The sequence below is a fragment of the Chanodichthys erythropterus genome, chromosome 10 (assembly GCF_024489055.1).
Source record: "Chanodichthys erythropterus isolate Z2021 chromosome 10, ASM2448905v1, whole genome shotgun sequence".
NCBI lineage: Eukaryota > Metazoa > Chordata > Actinopteri > Cypriniformes > Xenocyprididae > Chanodichthys > Chanodichthys erythropterus.
In genome coordinates, this window is record NC_090230.1 from 42358931 (window position 1) to 42381657 (window position 22727).

The 22727-nt window shown below is 37.9% G+C and overlaps 1 protein-coding gene across 5 annotated transcripts in view; it reads left to right on the forward strand.

The window, feature by feature from the left end:
- robo3 (roundabout, axon guidance receptor, homolog 3 (Drosophila)) overlaps positions 1-22727 on the forward strand; it is a 77292-nt gene that overhangs the window by 13690 nt on the left and 40875 nt on the right. For all 5 annotated transcript variants that reach the window (XM_067399256.1, XM_067399260.1, XM_067399257.1 and 2 more), the window contains exon 2: positions 568-894. In XM_067399256.1, coding sequence (XP_067255357.1) covers positions 568-894 — 327 coding nt within the window. The remainder of the gene's footprint in view (positions 1-567; positions 895-22727) is intronic.

Consider the following 22727-nt stretch of genomic DNA (forward strand, 5'->3'; position numbering starts at 1 on the left):
ACTTCAAAAAGGAAAATACAGTTAAGTGCAACATGTACAGCTCTACATAAAAGGCTACATAAAATTATAATGAGAACATTACAATTGTGTGCTTGGGAAGTGGCTTTAAATGATGAGACTTTTGTTTTTGTAATCAGGCTATCAAAAATTATATAAAAATTCGGATTTAGATTTATCGGCTATCTATCGGTTTTCGGCTTTCAAATATAAAGAATTATCGGTTATCGTATCAGCCAAAATTTTCATATTTTTTTCTTATTTTTCTTGTCTAAGATACATTAGGGGAAGTATATAAAGAATCATATAAATAAATATCAAATTTTTGTTATGCAAATTGAATAAAATTGTTTATTGAATCACATTGAAATTTTTTGATTTAGCAAAAACTGTCAAATTTAAAAGCAGTGAATTAGGAATCAATCAATTGCTGTCAAAGGTTCACAACTGTGCTTGCCTGTTGCATTGAGTCACTGGTTAAGACACTGTTAGTGTTATTGCTGTTGTTTTTATACCAGATGCTCTCAATTGCATGTAATGCAAATAGTGACCACCGATTCTCTCTTATAGGATCTCGGCCCAGGCTGGAGGATGCTGCGCCACGGATTGTCGAACACCCCTCCGACCTCATTGTTTCCAAGGGTGAGCCCGCCACTTTGAACTGTAAGGCAGAAGGTCGGCCGACACCCATGGTGGAGTGGTACAAAGATGGCGAGCGAGTCGAAACAGACCGAGAGGATCCGCGGTCCCACCGTATGCTCCTCCCCAGCGGCTCCCTCTTCTTCCTCCGAATCGTTCACGGAAGGCGCAGCAAGCCCGACGAAGGGGTGTATGTGTGCGTAGCGAGGAATTACTTGGGCGAAGCCGTCAGCCGTAATGCCTCTTTGGAGGTCGCAAGTAAGTCTGCTCATTTGTACTCTGATCCTTGCCTCGTGCCCTCTTCCTCAACCTCTCCTTCTGCAAATTTCCGCAGTGCTCATCTCATTTTTTCCCCTTCTATAAAGCTTTCCCATTTTGTCCTGCTCTCCTCATCTTTTTCCCTTCTCCTCCATCTCCACTCTATCTTGTTTAGTCTTCCACTGGCTGCGGCGGCCCATAACCATCGTCCCTGGATGGAGTAAAGCACTGAGGTCATTGTTAGTTTTAGAGGAGGTAATCTGATTTGTGGTATTAATGTAGATGGATGGTAGCTGGTATTCGAGATAAATTCAACCCCAGAAATAGCCAAGAGAGGAGCGCAATGCTGGCTGCTTCCAGGTGACAGATGTTAGCTTAAAAAAATCCACCAGCATCTCAGTGTTTCTCATGGAATGGCTCCAGGTTTTAACAGCAGGGCTCGCCATATCCAATACACACTAATTAAATGCTGATGGCACTATTTGATTTCGGTCATAAGATTATCGCCAATTTCATTATGCTTCCTCAACGTTATGTTTTTGTCATGCGACCTCAGAGCGATTGCTCTGTGATTTGTTATACAGAATCGTTTCTAGGTGGCCTGCAGAACTTAAATGGCGTCGTCAAAGGACAGATCCTTCACCTGCTCGAGTATTTCACCATCTGCTCTGAGATATCAGCGAGTCATAATAGTCCCCATGTTCTGGCACTGCTTCGAAAGAATTGCACTATTCTCACACAATTTAAAGTCAGAATGCAGATTCGGTTTCCAGCTACTAATAAATCCTGTCTATGAAATTCCTCTTTCGTGCATTCTTATTGCAAAGTGCTTTAAAACGCAAAGCATTTGCAATTCAGTCACACTCAGCTGTCTAATTAGGATCTGAACCTTCATGTTGAGCTCCAACGTGATTTATCATGCCTGCTGCAATATCTTTATTTAAAAGGGAAAGCAAAGAAACCATATTACTTTTGATGCTTACAGGATTAATTGAAGCTGCAGCTCTCCAAAGCTTCAAATAATAGTTATTTACTGCATGATAATATTTATTCTCATTCTCAATGAGCATTTTCAGATTGGATTTCTTTTCAGTTAAATTTTTATTTCTTCTTTCTTATCAGGGGAGGTTACACGCAATGAAAGTTATATTTCTCTCATATTTCCCTATCAACAAAATTTAGATTTTTCAGATTGGATTTGAATAATAACTCCACTCAGTTATAGAACTGACTGCTTGATGATATTACTAAAGCCATTAACCTACATTTCAGATTAATTTATTAGTGATATCCGGCGCCTAACAGACACCTTGTGGTTTCAAAACTCTGAGTTCATTGTAAGTTCATGATCCATGAGGGTTGTGGAACAGATGGTCTGTTGAATAAAACATTTTTTTATTGTTGCTGAGAAAATTAGTTTTCCGAAGTTGGTGGTTTACGTTCTGAATACGATAGAGACTCAGACTATAAATTTTATGCTTGGAATTTGTATGACTTGGTAACTCTTTTTACAGCACTATCTACTTTTACTTCAGTGAACCAAAAACAAGCTAAACGCATAATCAAACATTTGAAAATCCCAAGTTTACCCTTACAAATGAAAGGTTTTTGGATGAGTTCTTCTCACATTGAGCAGAAACGTTTGCAGTCTATGTGCCTCAAACGAGACTGTCATTATCATTAACTGTAGACTGAATGTGTGCAGTGGAAAGAATTCTGGTACACAAATAGTTCTAGAACCCCACAGGAGTTGATTCTAGGTCTAGATTCCTAAACCGCACATCCTCGACAGCTATGTGCCTTGTCCTTTATCCGTGCCCCCATCATCCTTGTGGCCTACATCATTAGTTATGATATGTTTGTCCCTCTGTGAGATGACAATGCGACATTTCCTCTAGGGGTGTCTGCAAAAATGGCATAAAACAAGAAAGAATCACATAGATACGACTATTGTGTGTGTGTGTGTGTATGTATGTATATATATATATATATATATATATATATATATATATATATATATATATATATATATATATATATATATATATATATATACTATCTTATACTGACAACATTCACTGACAACTCCTTAAAATCCCTATAAGCAAGTGCATAGGAATAAATAGAAACAAAAAAATCTAACAAGAATAGATGAGTCCTGCAAACTGCAATAGCTTGCAAATCTTATTTTTATACGTTTAGGTCATGAGGCCTTCATCAAGCGTTGTTTTCAAGTCTGACAGCATACTACAGTATGCAATTACATTTAACATTTAATATAAAAAAAATTTATGTATTTAAATAAAATGTTAGTGATTTTGACCAGTGTTGGGGGTAATGCATTACAAGTAAAGCGAGTTACGTAATAAGATTACTTTTTCAAGTAACTAATAAAGTAACTGGTTACTTTTAAATTTACAACATAATATGTGAGTTACTTTTTCAAATAAGTATGTGGTTATTGTAGTTCTAGATTAAATGTGAGCATACATTTACTCATCTCACAGATTCAGTATTCCTCAAAATAAATAAAAAATTGCAAATGCAAACTCATAATATTATGCAAACCAGCAATATTTAAAAGTTAAATTACACATATATACTTTATGTATTTAATCTTAATTTATTAAGCAATTTATTTGCTGCTGACCTTCAATGATCCAATTCAACCACACTACTAAGCAAAAAAAAAAAGCACTCCTGCATCCTATTCTTCTGTAATCCAGAATGGCTGCACAGCTGAAAGGTTTATTTGAGCTGCGCCCTCTACTGTACAGGTGTGAATTTGCATTTTCTTTAGCCTGAAGCTTATTCATTTCACTTTTGGTGCAAAAGGGCCTTTAAATTTGCCAAAAATAGAACTGTTTTTATTAAAAACAAACAAGCAAGGCCAGACCAGATGAGCAAAAGTAACTTAACACATTACTTTCCATAAAAAGGAACTAAGTAATGCAATTAGTTTTTTTTTTTAGAGAGTTGCGCAATATTGTAATGCACTACTTTTTTAAAGTAGCTTTCCCCAACACTGATTGTGACATCATAATGTGATTGTGACATCATAATGGGTACATTAAAATATGACTGCCCTCATTTACACCCTTAAGGGGCTCGCACACCGGACGCGAAGCTCAGCGCCGCGCAGCGCCACGACACGTTTTTAAAATTCGAACACATTATTTTCTATGAGTGTACACACACCGGCGGCGATATTCAGCGCCTGTCCGTGGCGCCCAGAAAACAATAGAAAACAATGTTAAGACATGTCGCGGCGTTGCGCGGTGCTGAGCTTCGCGTCCGGTGTGTGAGCCCCTTTACTCTCTTTCGGCATCTGTGTCGTTCTTATCCTCTTTGAATTTTTTGTTCTGAGAAACAAAAAAGAATATATTTTGACAAATGTTTCAGCTGTTTTGTCAATGTAATAAAAGTCCAAACCAACAATGAAAAAAAAAAAAAAATCCAGATATTCTTTAAAAATATTTTCTTTTATGTATTAAAGTAGAAAGAAAGTTATACAGGTTTGGAACAACAAGAGAGTGAGCAAATTATGACAGTTTTCATTTTTTGGAGTGAACTGTACATTTAATGCAATAAAACATTAGAATAGCTGATTTTTGATGATGTTATGTGGGAATTGATGAGATTTGGGCACATAGTGCCAGCTCTCTACATGGAGATCATCTTTCTCCATCGTGGCACAGCTCCATTAGCCAGGTGGTGGGCGGGAGACTGGGATGAGGGGTCTGCTGCCAGCCACAGAGCTTGTCTGGTTCACAGGTTTTGGGGGGTTGGCAAAGATGGGTATATATAGAGTGAAAGGGAGGTAGAAAGATAAATAGAAAGGAGAAGGAGGGAACCCATATGCCAGGCATGTTGATCTGCCACCAGCAGGCAGCATGTCGTACATTAGCAGGGCACAGATCTTCGGTCAAACGCGAGATGTTCTGGTGAGAATAAACAGGCTCTTGGCTTGGTGTGCGTGGGAGGGACCGAATTCCCAGGGAGTGTTTTAACAGCCTGTTTATATATGCTGCATTTGAAGGTGGTATTTATGGTCGAGGTGATGAGTTATGTAGGCACAGTTACATTTCTCAGATGATGAAGCCGGAGCTGGGATGATTTACAGTGACAGAATCCTCATACTTTAAATGATAGATGAAAGGGAATGGATCTGTGGTGGTTCATCTGTGGTTTATTACTTTTTAAATGATGCTCAGCATTTGCTGTCGCCCGTCTTTATACTTTTGCATGGCTCACAAGGGCTTATGGGTAAACATCAGCCATTTGGAGCATCTAATGAAAGTTTTTTGCGGAGGTCAGGACTGGTTTCCAGGGGAACAGGTGAAGACAGAAGAACAGCTGTCCTATGGAATGTTGGGAATGAACAGGTGAAAGGAAGATAAGATACTCTTGTTCTGTGTTTTGATTGGCTGTGAGAGGCGGGAAACTTTCACACTTTCCACTGCAAAAACATGGGTTAGCAACAAATTCGAACTGAATTTTAACTAGGATTGTCCTGATTTCTGTTGCTATATGCTATTGAACACATTCCTTTTTCAAGCTTATATTTAGCAAATTTTAAATTTGTTTAGTTAATAATATGTAATAAATATTGATTTGAAAATATGATTTGTATTATTTATTATTTATTTAATATTAATATATTTTATATAAAAATGTTAGCTATCTGTCATTGTTTTAATGTAATGCATTAATATTTATATTTTTTTTATTCAATAATAAAAATATAGAATTAAATATATTATCTATCTATTCTTATCTAAGTTAAAACAATGACATATAGATATAAAATATTTTTTTTATATTTCATTTTATATATATATATATATATATATATATATATATAATAAATTATGTGACTTATTAATCTCCCTGAATTTTCCAAAGTTCTGAAGGGAAGAGGTGCCAAGTTTCACATGCATTTTTCACCTTCGCTAATTCTAGCAAATGCAGATTATATAAAAGAGAAAGAAGTAATACAGTCTGAATTTGGCCATTCTGCTAAAGGAAGGGTTTTCTTGTGGGTCTCACTGTACCTCTAGGGTTTAAGCTGTAGACATCCTGACAGATAAGCCTATTTATGTGAAGCCCCTCAGTCCAGGACAAAACTAAAGTAATAGTGGCTTATGTTCAGTAGGGCATGCTGTTCCCCTCTGGGCCGCCTGCCCTCTGTGCTATTAACCTTATTGCCTTGGATCTAGACTCTGTGTTGGTGCTGAAAGGGAGGCCCAAAACCATCCAGACTTTGTAACTCCTCAATATAAACTGATTATGAAACCAGCAGAAAAGGGCATTGTAAAAGAGCATTGTAAAGCTTTTTAATTAAATTTGAGCAGTCTTTTACTGTAGCTTTAATGCACCGACACACCCTGATGCAGCTATAAAAACTGCATGAATCAGATTTCTGTGATCCGTCTTCCCATTTCATCATGACTCAGAAGGCCATTTCAGTCCCACAAAGCTACTAAAACTTCATCCAGACTTTGATGAGTTGCATCGACAAAGTAGATTTATTATTCCAAAGCCTCTGTTGTAAATATGTGAGCTATTAATCTCCCTGAATTTTCCAAAGTACTGAAGAGAAGAGGTGCCAAGTTTCAAATGCATTTTTCGCTTGTCTTCTCTAATTCTAGCAAATTCATATTAACCAGTGAAGTCGACCCGGTCTGTCCAGACGCACATGTGGCTGCGTGTGTGTCCGTGCAGCAATAATGAGATCACTTAGCCTGTCGAACTCCAGGGGTCAGGGAGACTGCTGACAGGGTGGGGTCATTCGGACACGGGGCGACACAGGCCTTCTGTCCCCTGGCTATTTAACTCTCATACTACCTAATTAATTAATTAAAGCCATTCACGAGTAACACAGCTTAGACATATGAACACATGGTCACCTTGGATGAAGCAAGAGAGAGGAAGGGGGAAAGATGTGCGGTAAAGATAGTCATAATAAACTTCTGGGGGACAGAAAGAAATAAAAAGAGGGAAATGTAAAAGGAAACGAGGGAAAGTGTTTTGCTGAATGAGCAACAGGTGGTGCAAGGAGGAGTTTAGACTACACCCCCACTCAACCTGATGAGCAGTGGTGCATCTGTGTGCTTTTGTATAGTCAGGGTTATGACCAGAGCAGGCAGACACAAGGAACAAAGCAGCCCAACTCTGACACCCTAGGGAACCACCATCCACTTTCAATAGTTGCTACCAACTCTGAGACACCAACAACTCTTTATTTGTGTCTCTCTGTAGCTCAGTTCACTGATAGAAGAGACTGTTTTACAGTGAGGTTTTTCTTTTTTTTTCTTTTTTACATTGGTTTGAATGTTAAGTCAGTAGTTACATTTAAAGGGTTAGTTCACCCAAAAATGAAAATTATGTTATTTATTACTCACCCTCATGTCGTTCCACACACGTAAGACCTTTGTTCATCTTCGGAATACAAATTAAGATATTTTTGATTAAATCCGATGGCTCAATGAGGCCTCCATTGCCAGCAAGATCATTAACACTTTCAGATGTTCAAAAAGGTACTAAAAAGATAAAACAGTTCATGTGATTACAGTGGTCCAACCTTAATATTATAAAGCTACGAGAATACTTTTTGTGCGCCAAAAAAACAAAATAACGACTTTATTCAACAACGTCTAGTAGTGTCCGATTTCAAAACACTGCTTCATGAAGCTTCGAAGCTTTACAAATCTTTTGTTTCGAATCAGTGGTTTGGAGCGCCAAAGTCCCGTGATTTCAATAAACGAGGCTTCGTTACATCATAAGTGTTTCGCAATTTCAATAGTTCACATGACTTTGGCATTTTAATATGTGATCAGAACCACTGATTCAAAACAAAAGATTTGAAAAGCTTCAAAGCAATGTTTTGAAATCAGCCATCACTAGATATTGTAGAAATATCGTAATTTTGTTTTTTTGTTGCACAAAAAGTATTCTCGTCACTTTATAATATAAAGGTTGAACCACTGTACTCACATGAACTGTTTTAAATATTTTTATTACCTTTCTGGGCATCTGAAAGTGTTAATTAACTTGCTGTCAATGCAGGCCTCGGATTTTATCAAAAATATCTTAATTTGTGTTCTTGTTCTTGTGGAACGACATGAGGGTGAGTAATAAATGACAGAATTTTCGTTTTTGGGTGAACTAGCCCTTTAATAATAATACATTTAATAAGAAGTAAGGTGTTTTTTGTGAATGTGCGAGACTTCCGATTTATTAGCTGCTATAGGGAATAACAAGAAGAATATCAAAGTGCAGTAAAAATTAAAATTGTTTGTTTTGTACAGCTGAAAAGTACAGCCAGACACATTAAAATTACAAATGGCCATTCCATTCGTCAGTAAAGCCGGTTCCCTGATTGACGCTAAATAACCATCACCTGCTTTCAAATGGAGCGGCATTTAATAGACAGAGCCGTAGTACACTGATAAGCCACGCAATATCTCGTTCAATATCGATATGAATCGATATCGATATATGAATCGGCTTTACTGATGAAATGCGCGTGACAAAAGCATTCGATATATCGCCCAGCCCTAATACACATACCTGTATGTGCTGCTCAGACAGAATGCGGCTTGATCCAATCAACTTTCCTGTTTATGACATTTTATATGAACTTTTGCTTACTCATATACCTCATGAAACAATTGTTTCACTCTGTGGTTGTGGTTAAATTAATGTGTAATCATTGCTGTTGACTTGGGAGAGCCTGACCACCATAGGGACTTTTTAATTGCATCTATTAATTTTCTTAACAGAGATCATAAAATTGTAATTGTCCATTTTACTGGCATACTAAATTGCCAGGTGAGTGTAAGGGCTTCGTGCAGGATGGTATATTTCTTAAAATGCCTATTATCCAGATCAGAACTTTAGCCTTATTTTTAAAACACCTCTGATGTTATTATTGTAGAGTGAGAAGACAACATTTAAGCTTAAAATGAAGTTCGTAAGCCTTTTAAGTGTCGTGATTGATGGGAACTGGTCGTTTCGAATGCTAAATTATCTTTCTTTCCACTGCATATGTGGCTGTGCAATCCGTATACCCGGAGAGTTTGTGTATGCACCAGCCCTGGGATGATTGATTGCTTCTCTCTCGTTGGCATTGCCAGCTGGCATCAGAGCAATGGGAGAGAGCAATGGGCCAGGATATTGGTCTGTGTTTAGAAGGTAGGAGAGCATAGAGATGCACACCCACCACAAGCAAAAGCAACACTTTTTCTTAAGCTGTTACATTTCTGTTGGCCTTTAATTCACGTCTTTTTACTTGTTTCTCCCTTCTTTAGCTGGTTTCAGCCCCTTATAGTAACACAAACCTGGCCCAGTTCTTTTCCTGTAAATTTTAAAATTCAAGGTCATTTGAACAAGAACTGATCACGTAAAGATTCCAGAACAAAAGATGACAGTTCAATTTCATCAAGCAATGTCAACCAATCAAATTTTCCAGCCAATCTAATCAAACTCTGAGACAGTGCACGTCTCAGCCTGCCCACATTTGTGACGTCTTTCAAAAGCGTATAATGCAGCTCCTTTTAGCAGACGGGCTCACCTTGAAGGATCAGAGGATTTGGGATGAACAAGAATCCCTCCTCAAACCCCTGCGAGGAAAGGCTTCAACGTCAAGCCTTATCCCGAGACCTGTCCCGCTGATATGCACTGACGCATCACGCAGAGCGCTCTCAGAATCTGACTGCTCCGCTGAGTTTGAGCCCTGTCTCCTCTCATGATTTTAGTACCATGTGTGGTGTTGTAAAATAGCACTGTAGTTACCTTGTAGGCTTGTACACAATTCGATTTCTGCGGTCTATTGAGAATCCATTACATAAGTAACGTCTTTGCTGGTGGCACATTGATTATTTCAGACATTGTTCTCATGATTGTTGAGCTCTATTTACAAACTCTCTGCTGAGAGCCTAAAAAAAACAGCATACAAGCTTTTGACAGTATATTTGACACAGGTTTTGTGATGTTTAACTCTTTTGTGCATTTGTGTTTTTCCTGTGTATTACATTAGTTAAAATATTTTGTTTTAGGCACATTTCTGTATGAAGTATTGTTCTAAAAATAAATCAATAATTTTATTTCGAAGCAGCTGTCTTACCACTAGTGATCCCCAGGCAAAAATTGTCTGTTTACTAAATAAAAGGATTTTTTTTTTTTTTCCAGAGCTGCAAACTTACAGGTTTTTAGTATAAAAAAAAAAAAAAAAAAAAAAACATATTTATGTATGTGTATATGTGTGTATACATATATAATATATTAGAGATGCACCAATGTATTGGCCAATAATCAGTATCAGCTGATAAAAGCGATTATTTTCACTCGCGGCCATTGATCATAAAAACAGCCGATGATCATGGCCGATTATATCCTGTCAATCAAAACGAGGTTGAAAAAACATGTTCAGACTGCACCTCATATGAAGAAAATCTCTATTGTGTTGAATTTAGGACACGTTAACGTGGCAATAACGCGTTAAAGGATTAGTTCACTTGAAATGAAAATTACCCCAAGATTTACTCACCCTCAAGCCATCCTAGGTGTATATGACTTTCTTCTTTCTGATGAACACGATCAGACTTATATTAATAAATATTCTGACGCATCCAAGCTTTATATTGGCAGTGAACAGAACCAATGAGGCTGAAGACAGTGCATCTATCCATCATAAAAGTACTCCACACGGCTCCGGGGGTTTAATAAAGGCCTTCTGAATCGAAGCAATTTTGTGAGAAAAATATCCATATTCAACTAGTTATAAAGTAAAATATCTAGCTTCCGCCATACCGCCTTCCGTATTCAACTCATGAAAAAGGTGCGCTAGTTGCGCTTTTTTCGTAAGTTGAATACAGAAGGTGTAGGTGTAAGTGTTTTGAACTGCGTGAAGCGCTACACTTTCTTCGTAAGTTCGATACTTCATACTCGACAGTGCTGGTTCGTTTTGGACAGTTGGACATTTCAGTTTTCCTCAGATGGCTGTGGATTTCTATGGGGGGACGTTTCATTAACGGAAAGGGGGGTGATGGTGGACAAAGACAGAGTTCAGTCCCATCCTCTCATTAAGCTCGAGAAGTGCAGACCATCACTAGATTAAAGTAATCCTCTTTCTTTCCAAAGACCATGTCTCTATTAGCCTCCACCGTGGTCGGCCACACGCGCCGGATTAGACCACATCACTAATGGACTTATTGTTGTCGGTATCTGCATACAAAAAGACCAGCTATGGGGGGGCCTGGGGCTCTCCTCCTAGATGTGCCATCAATACAGAGTTCCTCCCCTCCCTCATCCCCTTATCTCCTCTACTTTTGTTCTCCACTCAGGCGTTTTGTGGGCCAGCGTTGTGTCCAGCAGCGCAGGAGCTGGTAACGGTTCACACACGCAACGCACCCAAGCACTGAATAATGATGAGTTTACAGTAGGGCGGACGTGTTAGACAGTCAGCCACCCACCGAGCAGCTGTTTTCCCTCCAAAACACTCGATTGAAGTGGTTTAGTAGCTTCTGTTGTTACGAAACGCTTCTTAATACAATGTAATTGGGACATAAGGGAGGTTATGCAAATGGTTTGGAGCTGACCTCTTATTAGGCATCAAAGATGAGAAAATTTGAGGCTTGTCTGATTTAGTTTAGATAATTTATTCTGATACAAAAAAAAAAAAAAAAATTTGATCAGCAAGTTGATGTATTGTAGAAGAGCTGAAACGGCCAATACGAAGCGTTATTGTGTCTGGTGGAGAACTAGAAAACCTCTATTGAAGTCTAGATTCCATCACAACAACATAGTGATGTAAGCAACTGAACTTACCCATAATGCATTGTAAATGTGACTGACAGGCTAAATGAATCCTTAAGCTTTGTGGTGGAGAGGATAGCTCACCTAAATATGAAAATTCATTTATTCACCCTTATTCGTTTCCAAATATCAAAAATTTATCATTTTAGTTTTTCATCTAATACTTATATTTTATTTCACATCAGCTTTATTTCAATTAGATTTAGTTAACAATAACAACAATGTTTGAACAAAAACGTCTAAAACGTTCCAATGAAAGTAAGTGGATTCCAGAACTAAATTGGACACCATTGACTTTTATTGTATATACAAAATAAAAATAAATAAATAAAAAAATTCAAATATCTTTTGCGTTCCATAAAGAAATAAAGAAAGGTGTATATGTTTGGAATGATATCGAAGGTGAGTAAATGGCAGAATTTTTATTTTTAGGTGAACTGTCCCTGTAAGGATTTGTTGGGAAAGAGGTCAACATGTTTGTGTGTGTCTGTGGTTTATCTTGAGTGGCAGGCCGTCACATGCAGGGTAAGGTGTGAAGATTAACCTCCCATCTAGCTTTAGACCAGAAATCCTGCGATTGACTCCAGGATAGAGCTGAATCTTGTGAACTTCCTAGGGTTTAGGCACAAATACCACTCTAAAGCAGTTTTCAGAAGAGAGGTGAAGTGCGATATACATCAACCGTTTGTATATCCTTACAGAATAATTTATTGAATCTTTATGCAGCGCAAGTGCACATTTAAAATGACTAGATTGTTTCCCTTCCTGATGGCGTCTCCACTGTATAAAACCACCTCTCTGTCATTTAAATGAAGCTGGTGTACCCTGATGTAGCTAGCAAGGGCTGCTCTAGGCAGCTGCTGGTGGGACAGTGATTAACAGTGAATGGGGTGGAGGTTAGAGTCGATTCCTCTGGCTCTGTGCCTCTGGATCTTACTGTTGGTCAAACGCCCCCTTCCTCCTCCTCCTTTTCTGGATAATGACACCCACCTCCAGCACTGCACATGTGGCCTTCCTCATAAAGAATACTCATTTATAACTTCAATTTGTCGCCCTGACATGGCGAGGGGTAAAAGGTTTCGGGGAAGACCAGACGGGCCTGTTTATGGGCAGTTAAGAGCCTTGAAATGATGTACCTCGGCAGCACGTCTCATACATCTCTCCGTCTCTCATTCTCTCTGTCCCTCATATAGAATGCATATCATTTCAGCAGGCTGGATAGGGAAGCTGGGGAACGCTTTTGGGTTGTAAAAGATGAAATATCACTGTTATTTCTTGAGTCTTCACAGTGTCTGCCACCGCAACTAAGGATTTACGAGCGTTGTAAAGCTGAGTTGTGTCCCAGAACCCAAGGATTGCAGTGGTACAAATATTTATTTTTTTACTTTTCTTATTTAATTATTTATTTTTTTGTTTGTTTCTTTCTTATTACTTACAAGTTACTTATTTACTTGTTTTTATAGCAGATATTAGAAATGCTATTTATTTAGTTATTTATTTGCTTGCAAATATTTCACTTATAGCCTATATATAGGGTGAATTCAGGTTGATTGGAACACTTTTTGCCATTGAGATGACTGGGAAAAAGTGTCCCAATCAACTTGAATTCACCCTAAAAAATAAATAACAACACACACACACACAGGTTTGTTTTGCTATCTTAGTGAGGACATTCCATAGGTGTAATGGTTTTTATATTGTACAAACTGTACATTCTTTCGCCCTACACTACACTACCCCTACACCTAAACCTATCCATCACAGAAAACATTCTGCATTTTTACATTTTTAATAAAACATTGATTTGTATGTTTTTAAAGCTATTTTAAATATGAGGACTCATGAAATGTCCCCATATTTCATGTTTACGTCATAATACCAGTGTAATACCCATCATTATCCAAATTTGTGTCCTGATAAATCACAAAAACACACACACACACATACATGTTTGTTTTTGTGAATTGTGGGGACTTTCCATAGGCCGCAATGCATTTTATACTGTACAAACCGTACTTTCTATCCCCCTACCCTACCCCTAACCCTAAACCTAACCATCACAGGAAACTGTGCACACCTTTATTTTCTCACAAAAACATAATTTAGTATTTTTATTAATTAATTTACACCCACGATGTAGGTGAACTCAGGTTTATATTACATCGTGGGGACATTTGGTCCCCACAATGTAATATAAACAAAAGCACACACACACATATTATTATTATTATTTAAACACAAACTTTTAGATGCGATTAATCAATTTGACAGCACATATTATATTTATATATATATATATATATATATATAATACACATCGCATTCCAAATTATTATGCAAGTGACATATCAGTAAGGTTTCAGTACAATAAACATTCAGATTTTAGTTTTTCTAAGAAAATATTTGTTTGTTTATTTATCCATGTCTTTTTAGATAACTGGTATCAATCTCAGACAAAATAATTTGCCAGATCTATGGAAACCGTACTTGGAGGTTGTTCCACATTATTAAGCAAGTCACAGTTCTCATGCAATATGGAGAGGAAGAAAGATCTTAGATCTTATGATAATTCGATAATCTCCATTCAGTTTTCACACAATATTAGTTGTTTTCATGCCTTTTGCACAACATTGCACCATTTCATGCTTTTCATCTTCAGAAAGATCTTTCTTAGGGATTCCATAGATCTGGCAAATTATTTTGTCTGAGATTGATACCAGTTATCTAAAAAGACATGGATAAATAAACAAACAAATATTTTCTTAGAAAAACTAAAATCTGAATGTTTATTGTACTGAAACCTTACTGATATGTCACTTGCATAATAATTTGGAACATGGTGTGTAAATATATATATATATATATATATATATATAAGTTTTTTCTTTTCAGATATTACAGTTGCTATTTATTTACTTATGTACTCTTAATACTTGTTACAAAACAAATAAGTATGCTTTATTTTTATTTTGTTTTATTTACAATTTTGAGTTGATCTTTGAAACTGCACAAAATTGGTCATTTAGCTCTAAGCCTTTTCTCTTGGATTGTTTGTCCTGTGAGGGTACCTGAATATTAACATCAGCCTGGTGGGTCAGAGCGTTTCTCACACATGGAGGAAATTATTTTCCATGCATAGTCACCACATCAGTGCATCCAGATGCTTTTCATCAATCAGCTGTGAAAGAGAGAGTCTGAGAGAGCGAGGGATCCCAGCTGTTGTGTTCTAACAGGACTCAGGTGATGGCTAAGCAGCAGAGACAGCATCTAAATGAACGTTGAGACGAAGACAAACATGCACATGCTAATGCAACTGCAAACAAAAGCCGAAAGAAACCGAAAAAAGTGAGTATGGCGTACATGCAGCGTTGATTTCCCACTGTCCCCAAGGCAATATCAGTCTGGGCTTCTGCCCTGAGCTCGCACCGGGCTCATTACGTCTGGAGAGGCCTCTTTGATCCTATCGGGGTTTGGGATGATGAAACGTTGAAGGCAGTAGATCGCTCTGTGTGTGTGTGTGTGTGTGTGTGTAGACTAGTGTGTATTTATGTGTGGTGGAGGGGATGTTAGCTGGTGGGGGTTGGAAAGAGGGACAGATGTCCAAGCTGCACGTGCCTCAAGCGTCATATCCAACCCCCCAACTCCCTTGTTACCTCTCCACCCCTCTTCGCTTCTGTCCCACCACCCCCCGACTTCTGTCAGGAGCTGGCCCAGCCCGTGGGTCCATCGACTGCAACAGATGTGTTCGGCACTGGGCCATACTGATGCTAACGTGACTGCAGAAGACCTCTGAAATCCAACCTTTCCAAGCTGCTGTGGCATCTCATAGCCAGAAGATATGAAACCTGATCTAGATCCTCTTATCCTCTGAAGTGTCATTGATGGCAGAGAAGATTAGAGTTTAAATACCTCAAAATGTCACAAGTTCTTTGAGTTATTTTGCTTGCAGTTGTGGGTCAGTCTGATATATTATTTCCAGCCATAACTGACTGCAGGGCAGAGGTTTAGCCGCAACTATCCAGAGATTTGGAGGAAGATATTGAGATGTTCTTTCATGTGGGCCAGAGACAGGTGTATTCAAGAGAAGTACTCTTTCTCAAAGCTGCTGTAATTGTGTTGACTCCACAAGGGAACTCTTAGTGGTGGCCGCAAATCACTACAGAGAAAAGAAGGAAATCACTCATACACCCAGACAGCTCAAGAGAAACTGTTTAAGCATCTTGCTATAACATTTTTTGCCAATGTTTGGCTGTCCATTTTTGTGAGGACGTATTTTTGTGAATACAATATGTGTATTACTATAATTTTCTTTTTAAAAAAGTTTGTGTACACCTTTAATGCTTTCAGTATTATGCACCAAATGTAGTGTTTCAACCGGACATTGAAAACATTTATAATGTTAATCATGGTTTCCACAAAAATGTAGCACAACTGTTCTGAACAATTGTAATAAAATTAATAATAATAAATGTTTCTTGAGCATCAAATCATCATATTAGAATGATTTCTGGAGTAAAAGCTGCTTATTTTTATTTTTTTTATTTTTTTTTTTACTTTATTTAAGGTGTGGTATGTGATATTGACAGCTAGTGGTTGAAATGGGTACTGCAGTCCAAATTCAAAATATTGGAGAGGGTTGGAGAGGATTGTTTCTCCTGCCCCCTCCTCCTCAGACTCAACGCTCACACGGGTTGCCAAGTTGAGGACACGCAACAGAAACAAGCACAATTGACAACGGAAGGCGACGAGCCTTACAATGTAAGTTGATAAGTTAAATATCCGCTTTTTAATATGCCTCTGGTCATAGAGCATTTTAGATGGATGCCGAGGCTTTTTAGGTTGAATCTGCGATCTCTGACTTAGTTTGCTGGCTTCCGTGGCTACAATACACTGTGATTTCACCCAGACCGGGGTGTCAAAATACTATTGGAAAATTTGGCAATAATTTAATATAATTTATTATATAATTAATTTGGCATAATTTAGTGTGCGAGATCACACGGACCAAAACAGATATTTCCGACACAGAATGCAAATTTCAAAGTAACCGGCTGTAGCATTGTTTTGTTGGAGAAACAAGTATGTGAACTTAGCATGTTTCCTAAATATCTGCAAACATATGGAATTGTTTTGCTTAGTACAGTCAAATTACACACAGCACCTTTAATTTTCTTGTTCTGATTTGCCATTACAGGAATAAATGTATTATAAAATAGTAATTTAAAATATATTAAAATAGAACAGTTATTTTGAATTGTAGAGATATATGACATTATAAGTGATTTTACTGTATTTTGATCCAATAAGTGCAGCCGTGGTGAGCATAAGAGACTTCTTTCAAAAACAGAGTCCCTGAGGGCTGTTTTTAGTGGTGGTGGGTGTCTGTATAAGTGGAAGGTTTTTTCCCTTTCCTGCCTCAGGTCTGCCCTGGTCTGGGGTGGTCAGGGGTGATCTGTTGTTGATAATTGGACGTTCAGGGGGCTGGAGGACAAATGTGACCATTTAAAGAAGATGAGAGGGTTGAGAAACCAGCGGACAGACCTAAAGCTCTCCATATGTCCACACACACAGATGATGATTAGCATTATACCTCATCAGTCAGATAAATCAATAGCCTGTCGGTCAACTACCACCTGTTCACCTGATTGTGCATGCTAAACTCACATAACTTGAATTTTAAGTGATGGCGGGATGTTAATAAAATAGTATGAAATCATAAACATGTAAGATGCGTCATTGGGCACCTGCACATCCCTAAATCAAATTCACATTGGAGGGAGCGTGCAGAGTTTTAATATCAAGGCACACGGATTAGAGCTTGTAAAACTGATATTGACACGGTTCATGATTTCCTGACCCGAATTTAATAAGATTAATGCCTCACAGAGATTACAGCCCATATCTGCGTGATGAAGCCATCTTCAGCATGCGTTTGTCTATGTGTACGTCTGAACGTTTGATAGATCGCTTCATGCAGAGAGGACAGATTGACAGATGACCAACTCAAATGCTGAAAGCGCCTCTGCGAACATAAACCTTTCATCACTGAGAGAGAGCCATTTGTCATTTGAATATTAGATTTTATTCATGAGTGATCGTAAAGCATGCAAGCTTTCAGGGAACAAAGTAACATGCTTTTGAGTGCCTGATCACGCTTGACGATAAACCTTTTCATTAGGCGTGAATGACTGTGGATGCATTTGTGTGCTTAGTTAAAACTTCTATTTAGAAAGCGGATAAAAGTACCGAACACCATAAAAAACAAACATGTTTAGAGTTCAGATGCACTTTCAGCAATGCAAACTGGTTGTAATGCTGAAAAAGACCTCAAACAGACTATCGAAGCACCTGTCTCCACTTTTGAATTGATTTCATAAAGCCTTTCACCTGCCACTCAGTGACTCAAACAAACAGACTCATTACTGTATAGACAGCTGCATTGGTTGCAAGTGAAAGGCCCCAGCAGAGTCATATGTTGGTGGTTTTAAGGGATACCTTACATTGTCAGAGATCCGACTTTAAAATTAATGAAGGACCGGGGATGAAGAATTGATTTTTGAGAGGGGAAAGGTTGCGAGTCAGGGGATTCATTAGCCATGCCCCACAGAATGCAGCTATAGTGGCTGCCGAAGGAGGTAATTGAAGTGGACTGCGGCACTCACGGGTAGGATTACACCGACTTTGTTTTCAGAGGAGATAGAAAGATGGAAAGAAGGAGAAGGAGAGGGGGTTTCCCCCCGAGGCCGACATAAGGGGTCAAAGGTCATAGTCTTAATCCTTCATCCCCAGGGTTTATGGGTAATTGGCAGTCTAATCAGGGTTTATAGAAGCTCTCTTGGTCAAAGCTGGACCAGGACTAGTTTAAAATTATACCCTTTCCCACCTGTTAGAGTCATTTGTACCAGAGTCATTTGTACCTTATCTTAAGTTGTTGATTGTCAAGATAGGAACAACAGAAGAAGATGCTTAGTCTTTATTGGCTTAGCAAGCACCTCTAATAATTATAGTGACTTCTTGCAGATTTCTTGTTTACTGGAAGCCGTATTTGCAGCAAGAATGGGAAAGTCCATGAGAACTCAATTTTCCCTCAGATTGGAGGGTGCCTCTCTCATGGGAACTGGAACAGTTGTTGTCTTAACAGGGCAACATTAGATTTCCATAAGCCCAAGGGACTGTACTTTTCAATTCTGTTTTTATGCATGTGAGTGTGTGTGTGTGGAAATTAATTAGTTGAAAGCTCACATACAGTGTGTTTCAGGACCGGTTCACGAGGTTAATTAAAGCTGCAGGTAGGTCCAGGGATTCAAGCTTGCCCAAATAGATTTGACTAACACACAGCACCCTGCTGGTTGAAATCTTGTCAAGCTATTTAAGACTTGCTTTGAAACATTATGGCTGTTGTTGTGACATCTAATAAAGCAATAAGCCATGAAGGGACATGCAGAACAGTTATTTTACCATGGTTAGTGGTAAATACTTGCCACTAATAGGTAAACACTTAAGATTCTATGACTGGATCATTATTGCATTGTTTATTATGTTTCTAGCATGTTATATGTTTGGCAACGATTCTTTTAACTCTAAAAGAGTTTTTCATTTCTTAAACAACCATGTAGGAAGTTGTATCATGACCATATTCTAGGATGACAATGTCAAGATTCAGTGAAAATTCAATGAAAGTCTTTGGGATGTGCTGGAGGAGACTCTTGCATTGTTATCTCAAGATCTTGAGCAAAAATAGATCCACTTCTTGATGGAAATAACATCACAACATTGATTTCCATCAAGAGGTACATCAGTTTTTGGTCAAGATCTTGTATTAACAATGCAAGAGGTGAGCACTCTGTAAAGTCTACTCCAGCACATCCCAAACACTTTCACTGAATTTAAGGTCTGGACTTTCTATATTTGTGTGTTTGATACTAAATATTAATTCAGTTAATATTGTATTTAACTGATGTTTGATCAAAAATATATCGCCTGTTAGTTAATAGTGAGTGAACCTTTAAATAGCTTAATAAAATGTGATTGACACAACTAGCTTTGGTTTTTCCCTATTTTAAAATGCAGCATCAGTAGACATCCAATTATACTCATGTTTGTCAAGCAGGAAAGCCTCCATCATTCACCATGACATCCTCATGAAGTGTAATGTATATTCATGCTTGATGGCACTCTATCGCATACATTTGAAAGGAAGGAAATTAAAATAGCAGCAGCTGACAGACATCCATTAGAGGTGCAAAGAGGGGCGCCCAAATAGCTAACGCTAATATCTGCCTGTTCTGTTGTCCTGCTTGGGATTCATCAACAATATATATTCATTCACACATGCGCGGAGAGCTTCATTCATCAAACCGAACTCTCCCGCCCTTCCGTGATGACATTGTAGCGACATTAACGCAGTAATTTAGATGTAATGGCTGTACATTATCCATCCCAAAGTCAAAGCGTACATGGTGATTCACTTACGCCAACATAAACACATCCTATGCACCAATTATATCTTACCCATAATTAATAGTCAAAAATTTAATTCCAGCTGGTGTCAGGCTGTTTTTTGTCCATCTGTGGCTTTTCAGTCTGTTTCGGCTATAGTAAATCTTGCATTATATTGATCCATAGCAACCTCTAAAGATTTGTGACTCTAATCTCGAGGACCTGCCGCAGAAACACTCCGGTTCCTCTGCTCATCGAGAGGTATTAGGGACCTTGAGATAGCATCAAACTCTCACTGACACGCTCGCGGTGCTGAAGGACAGCCGGTGTCCCCAAGCCGCAAACCTTGACTGTGGTGCCGTCGATCTATTATGTGCATGACAATGATAGATTTTTACAGATATAACTAATGTCTTGCATTTAAGAGCATATTCATAACACTCATACGCATTTATCTTGAAATGCTAGTGTATAATGGGGTAATTTGAAGGACAGTGGGACTGAAAAAGTGTTGTTTAATTTGTTATATATGTATATATATATATATATATATATATATATATATATATATATATATATATATATATATATATATATATATATATATATATATATAATATACACACACAAAATGTTGTATACACACAAAAACATGTTATTTATGTTGACTTCAATGGCTTTAAGTGTTACAAAATGATTTTTGTAAATTTTGCTGAAGCTCTACAAAACCCACTAGTGCTGTCTGGAATTGAGACAGTTTTGAGAGTTTTGAAAGGATTATCAATTCCACCACTTGGAATTGAAAATTTTACCCTATCATCTCTCTAATCTCTATAATTAATTAATCATCGTTAGGGCTTGATGTGCATATTATGAAGTAAAAGCTCAGCCTCCGCAGCTTTACAAATCTGCCTTAATGTTAGGAAGTGTTCAAAAAGTTTGTGTAACACTTCTGATCTGTCAGTTTAATCTAAAACAAAAAAAAAGCTCAGCTCTTAAACTTTTTTGTGAAGTGGTCTGAGAAAGAGGGTGAGAGAGAGCATGAACAAGATGGATGGGAAGAGAGAGAAATGACTGCTTTCAGACTGTTATCAGACCTCTGTCAGTTCGGTTGGATTACAGAATTTGGAAAGGTTCAGGTCAGTCAAGAGAAAAGGACAGATTGAAAAAAGGAGGCAGATAGGAGAGACACTGTCAGAGAGAAAGCGAATTAGGCAGTAGGGATAGAGATTCTTATTTGGGAAAGTACGTTTACAAAAACTTACAAAAGACCAGGTACCTCTATATCCTAGACTAGAGTTACTCTAAAATAAGAAGTAATGAAATAAGGAAGTGTCTATTAGAAATAGACTGTCTTATCACATCATTTTTTTGTTAGATAGCAACTGGGATAGATTCTGCATAAATATGTTCCATTAAAAATGCCTTGTGTTTCTGTTGGCCTTGAGCACCCTTGTACTTGAGGTTTTTGTCTGCCCTTATATGGAGATGGGCATGTCTTATGATAATTACCATCTGCTGACACACGCTCCCATCATTTAGAATAATTCATCAACAAGGAATTAGAGTGAGAACAAATTTCTCCTGTTGTGAAGCTGACTGAAATTTTGCATGAAACGGTTTTCTGTCTGAATAAGCAGCAAGCAATTATTAGTGAATGAAGAAAGGAAAGGTGAAATTGCTGTTTTATCAAGATAAGGAAAAAATACAATAGGATTTTGCAAGAGGAATTTCTTCAGGCACTATTTAGTGTCTGCTGCCTGTTTTAGTGTTCAAGTTCAGTCTGTTCCCTTTGGCTATAAAGGGAACTTTTAAATTCCCTCTCTCATTCCTTGCCGACTAAAGCAGGTTCTTATTTCAGTGGATTTATTTGCTGTCTGAGCTTTGGATATTGTGTTCTGAGTGAGAAAGCTGTAGTTTGGTTCACTTTTGGATCTGATCCAGAGCAATATTGAAAGCCTTCCATTTCATACACTCTATCTGACCAAACCTTTCGCTCTGGGCCACAAACACCAATTGGAAGCGTGCAGTTGATAGAGCACTGGTCAGATTAAAGTATTGGCAGTGCTGGCACTATTGAATCTGATAAATGGCAATAAAATGGAAATCCAGATTGAGAGGGGAACTGATTTCATCAGCCCTAAAGGTGCAGGAAGGTCGATTGAAGGATATTTGTGCTTGTGGTTATTGCTTATGTTGCCAAATTTGTGTTTGCATGTGCTTTGTTTGTGTTTTGCACACAACTTCATTTTTGTGTCAGTTATATTTTTCTGTTTTTTGCCATTATCAGTAACAAAAAAAAGGTGGATTTGCCAGTGTCTAACTGATTTAATTATTTATAGTCATGTGTTAGAGGAAACAATGCATTATTTATTAGGCCGACATGGACAGTGAGCAAATTAAGACCAGAGGGAGAGGGGGAACAGGACAACATTGCAAACAAATTAAACCAGGATAACCAACTAACAAAGTGATTGCATAGCAATAAACTAATATCCCCAAATGTTGCTACATAGCACAATAATTGCAGCTGTTTGTGGAGTTATTATATCTATTGTGGTCCCCATTCCCAGTTG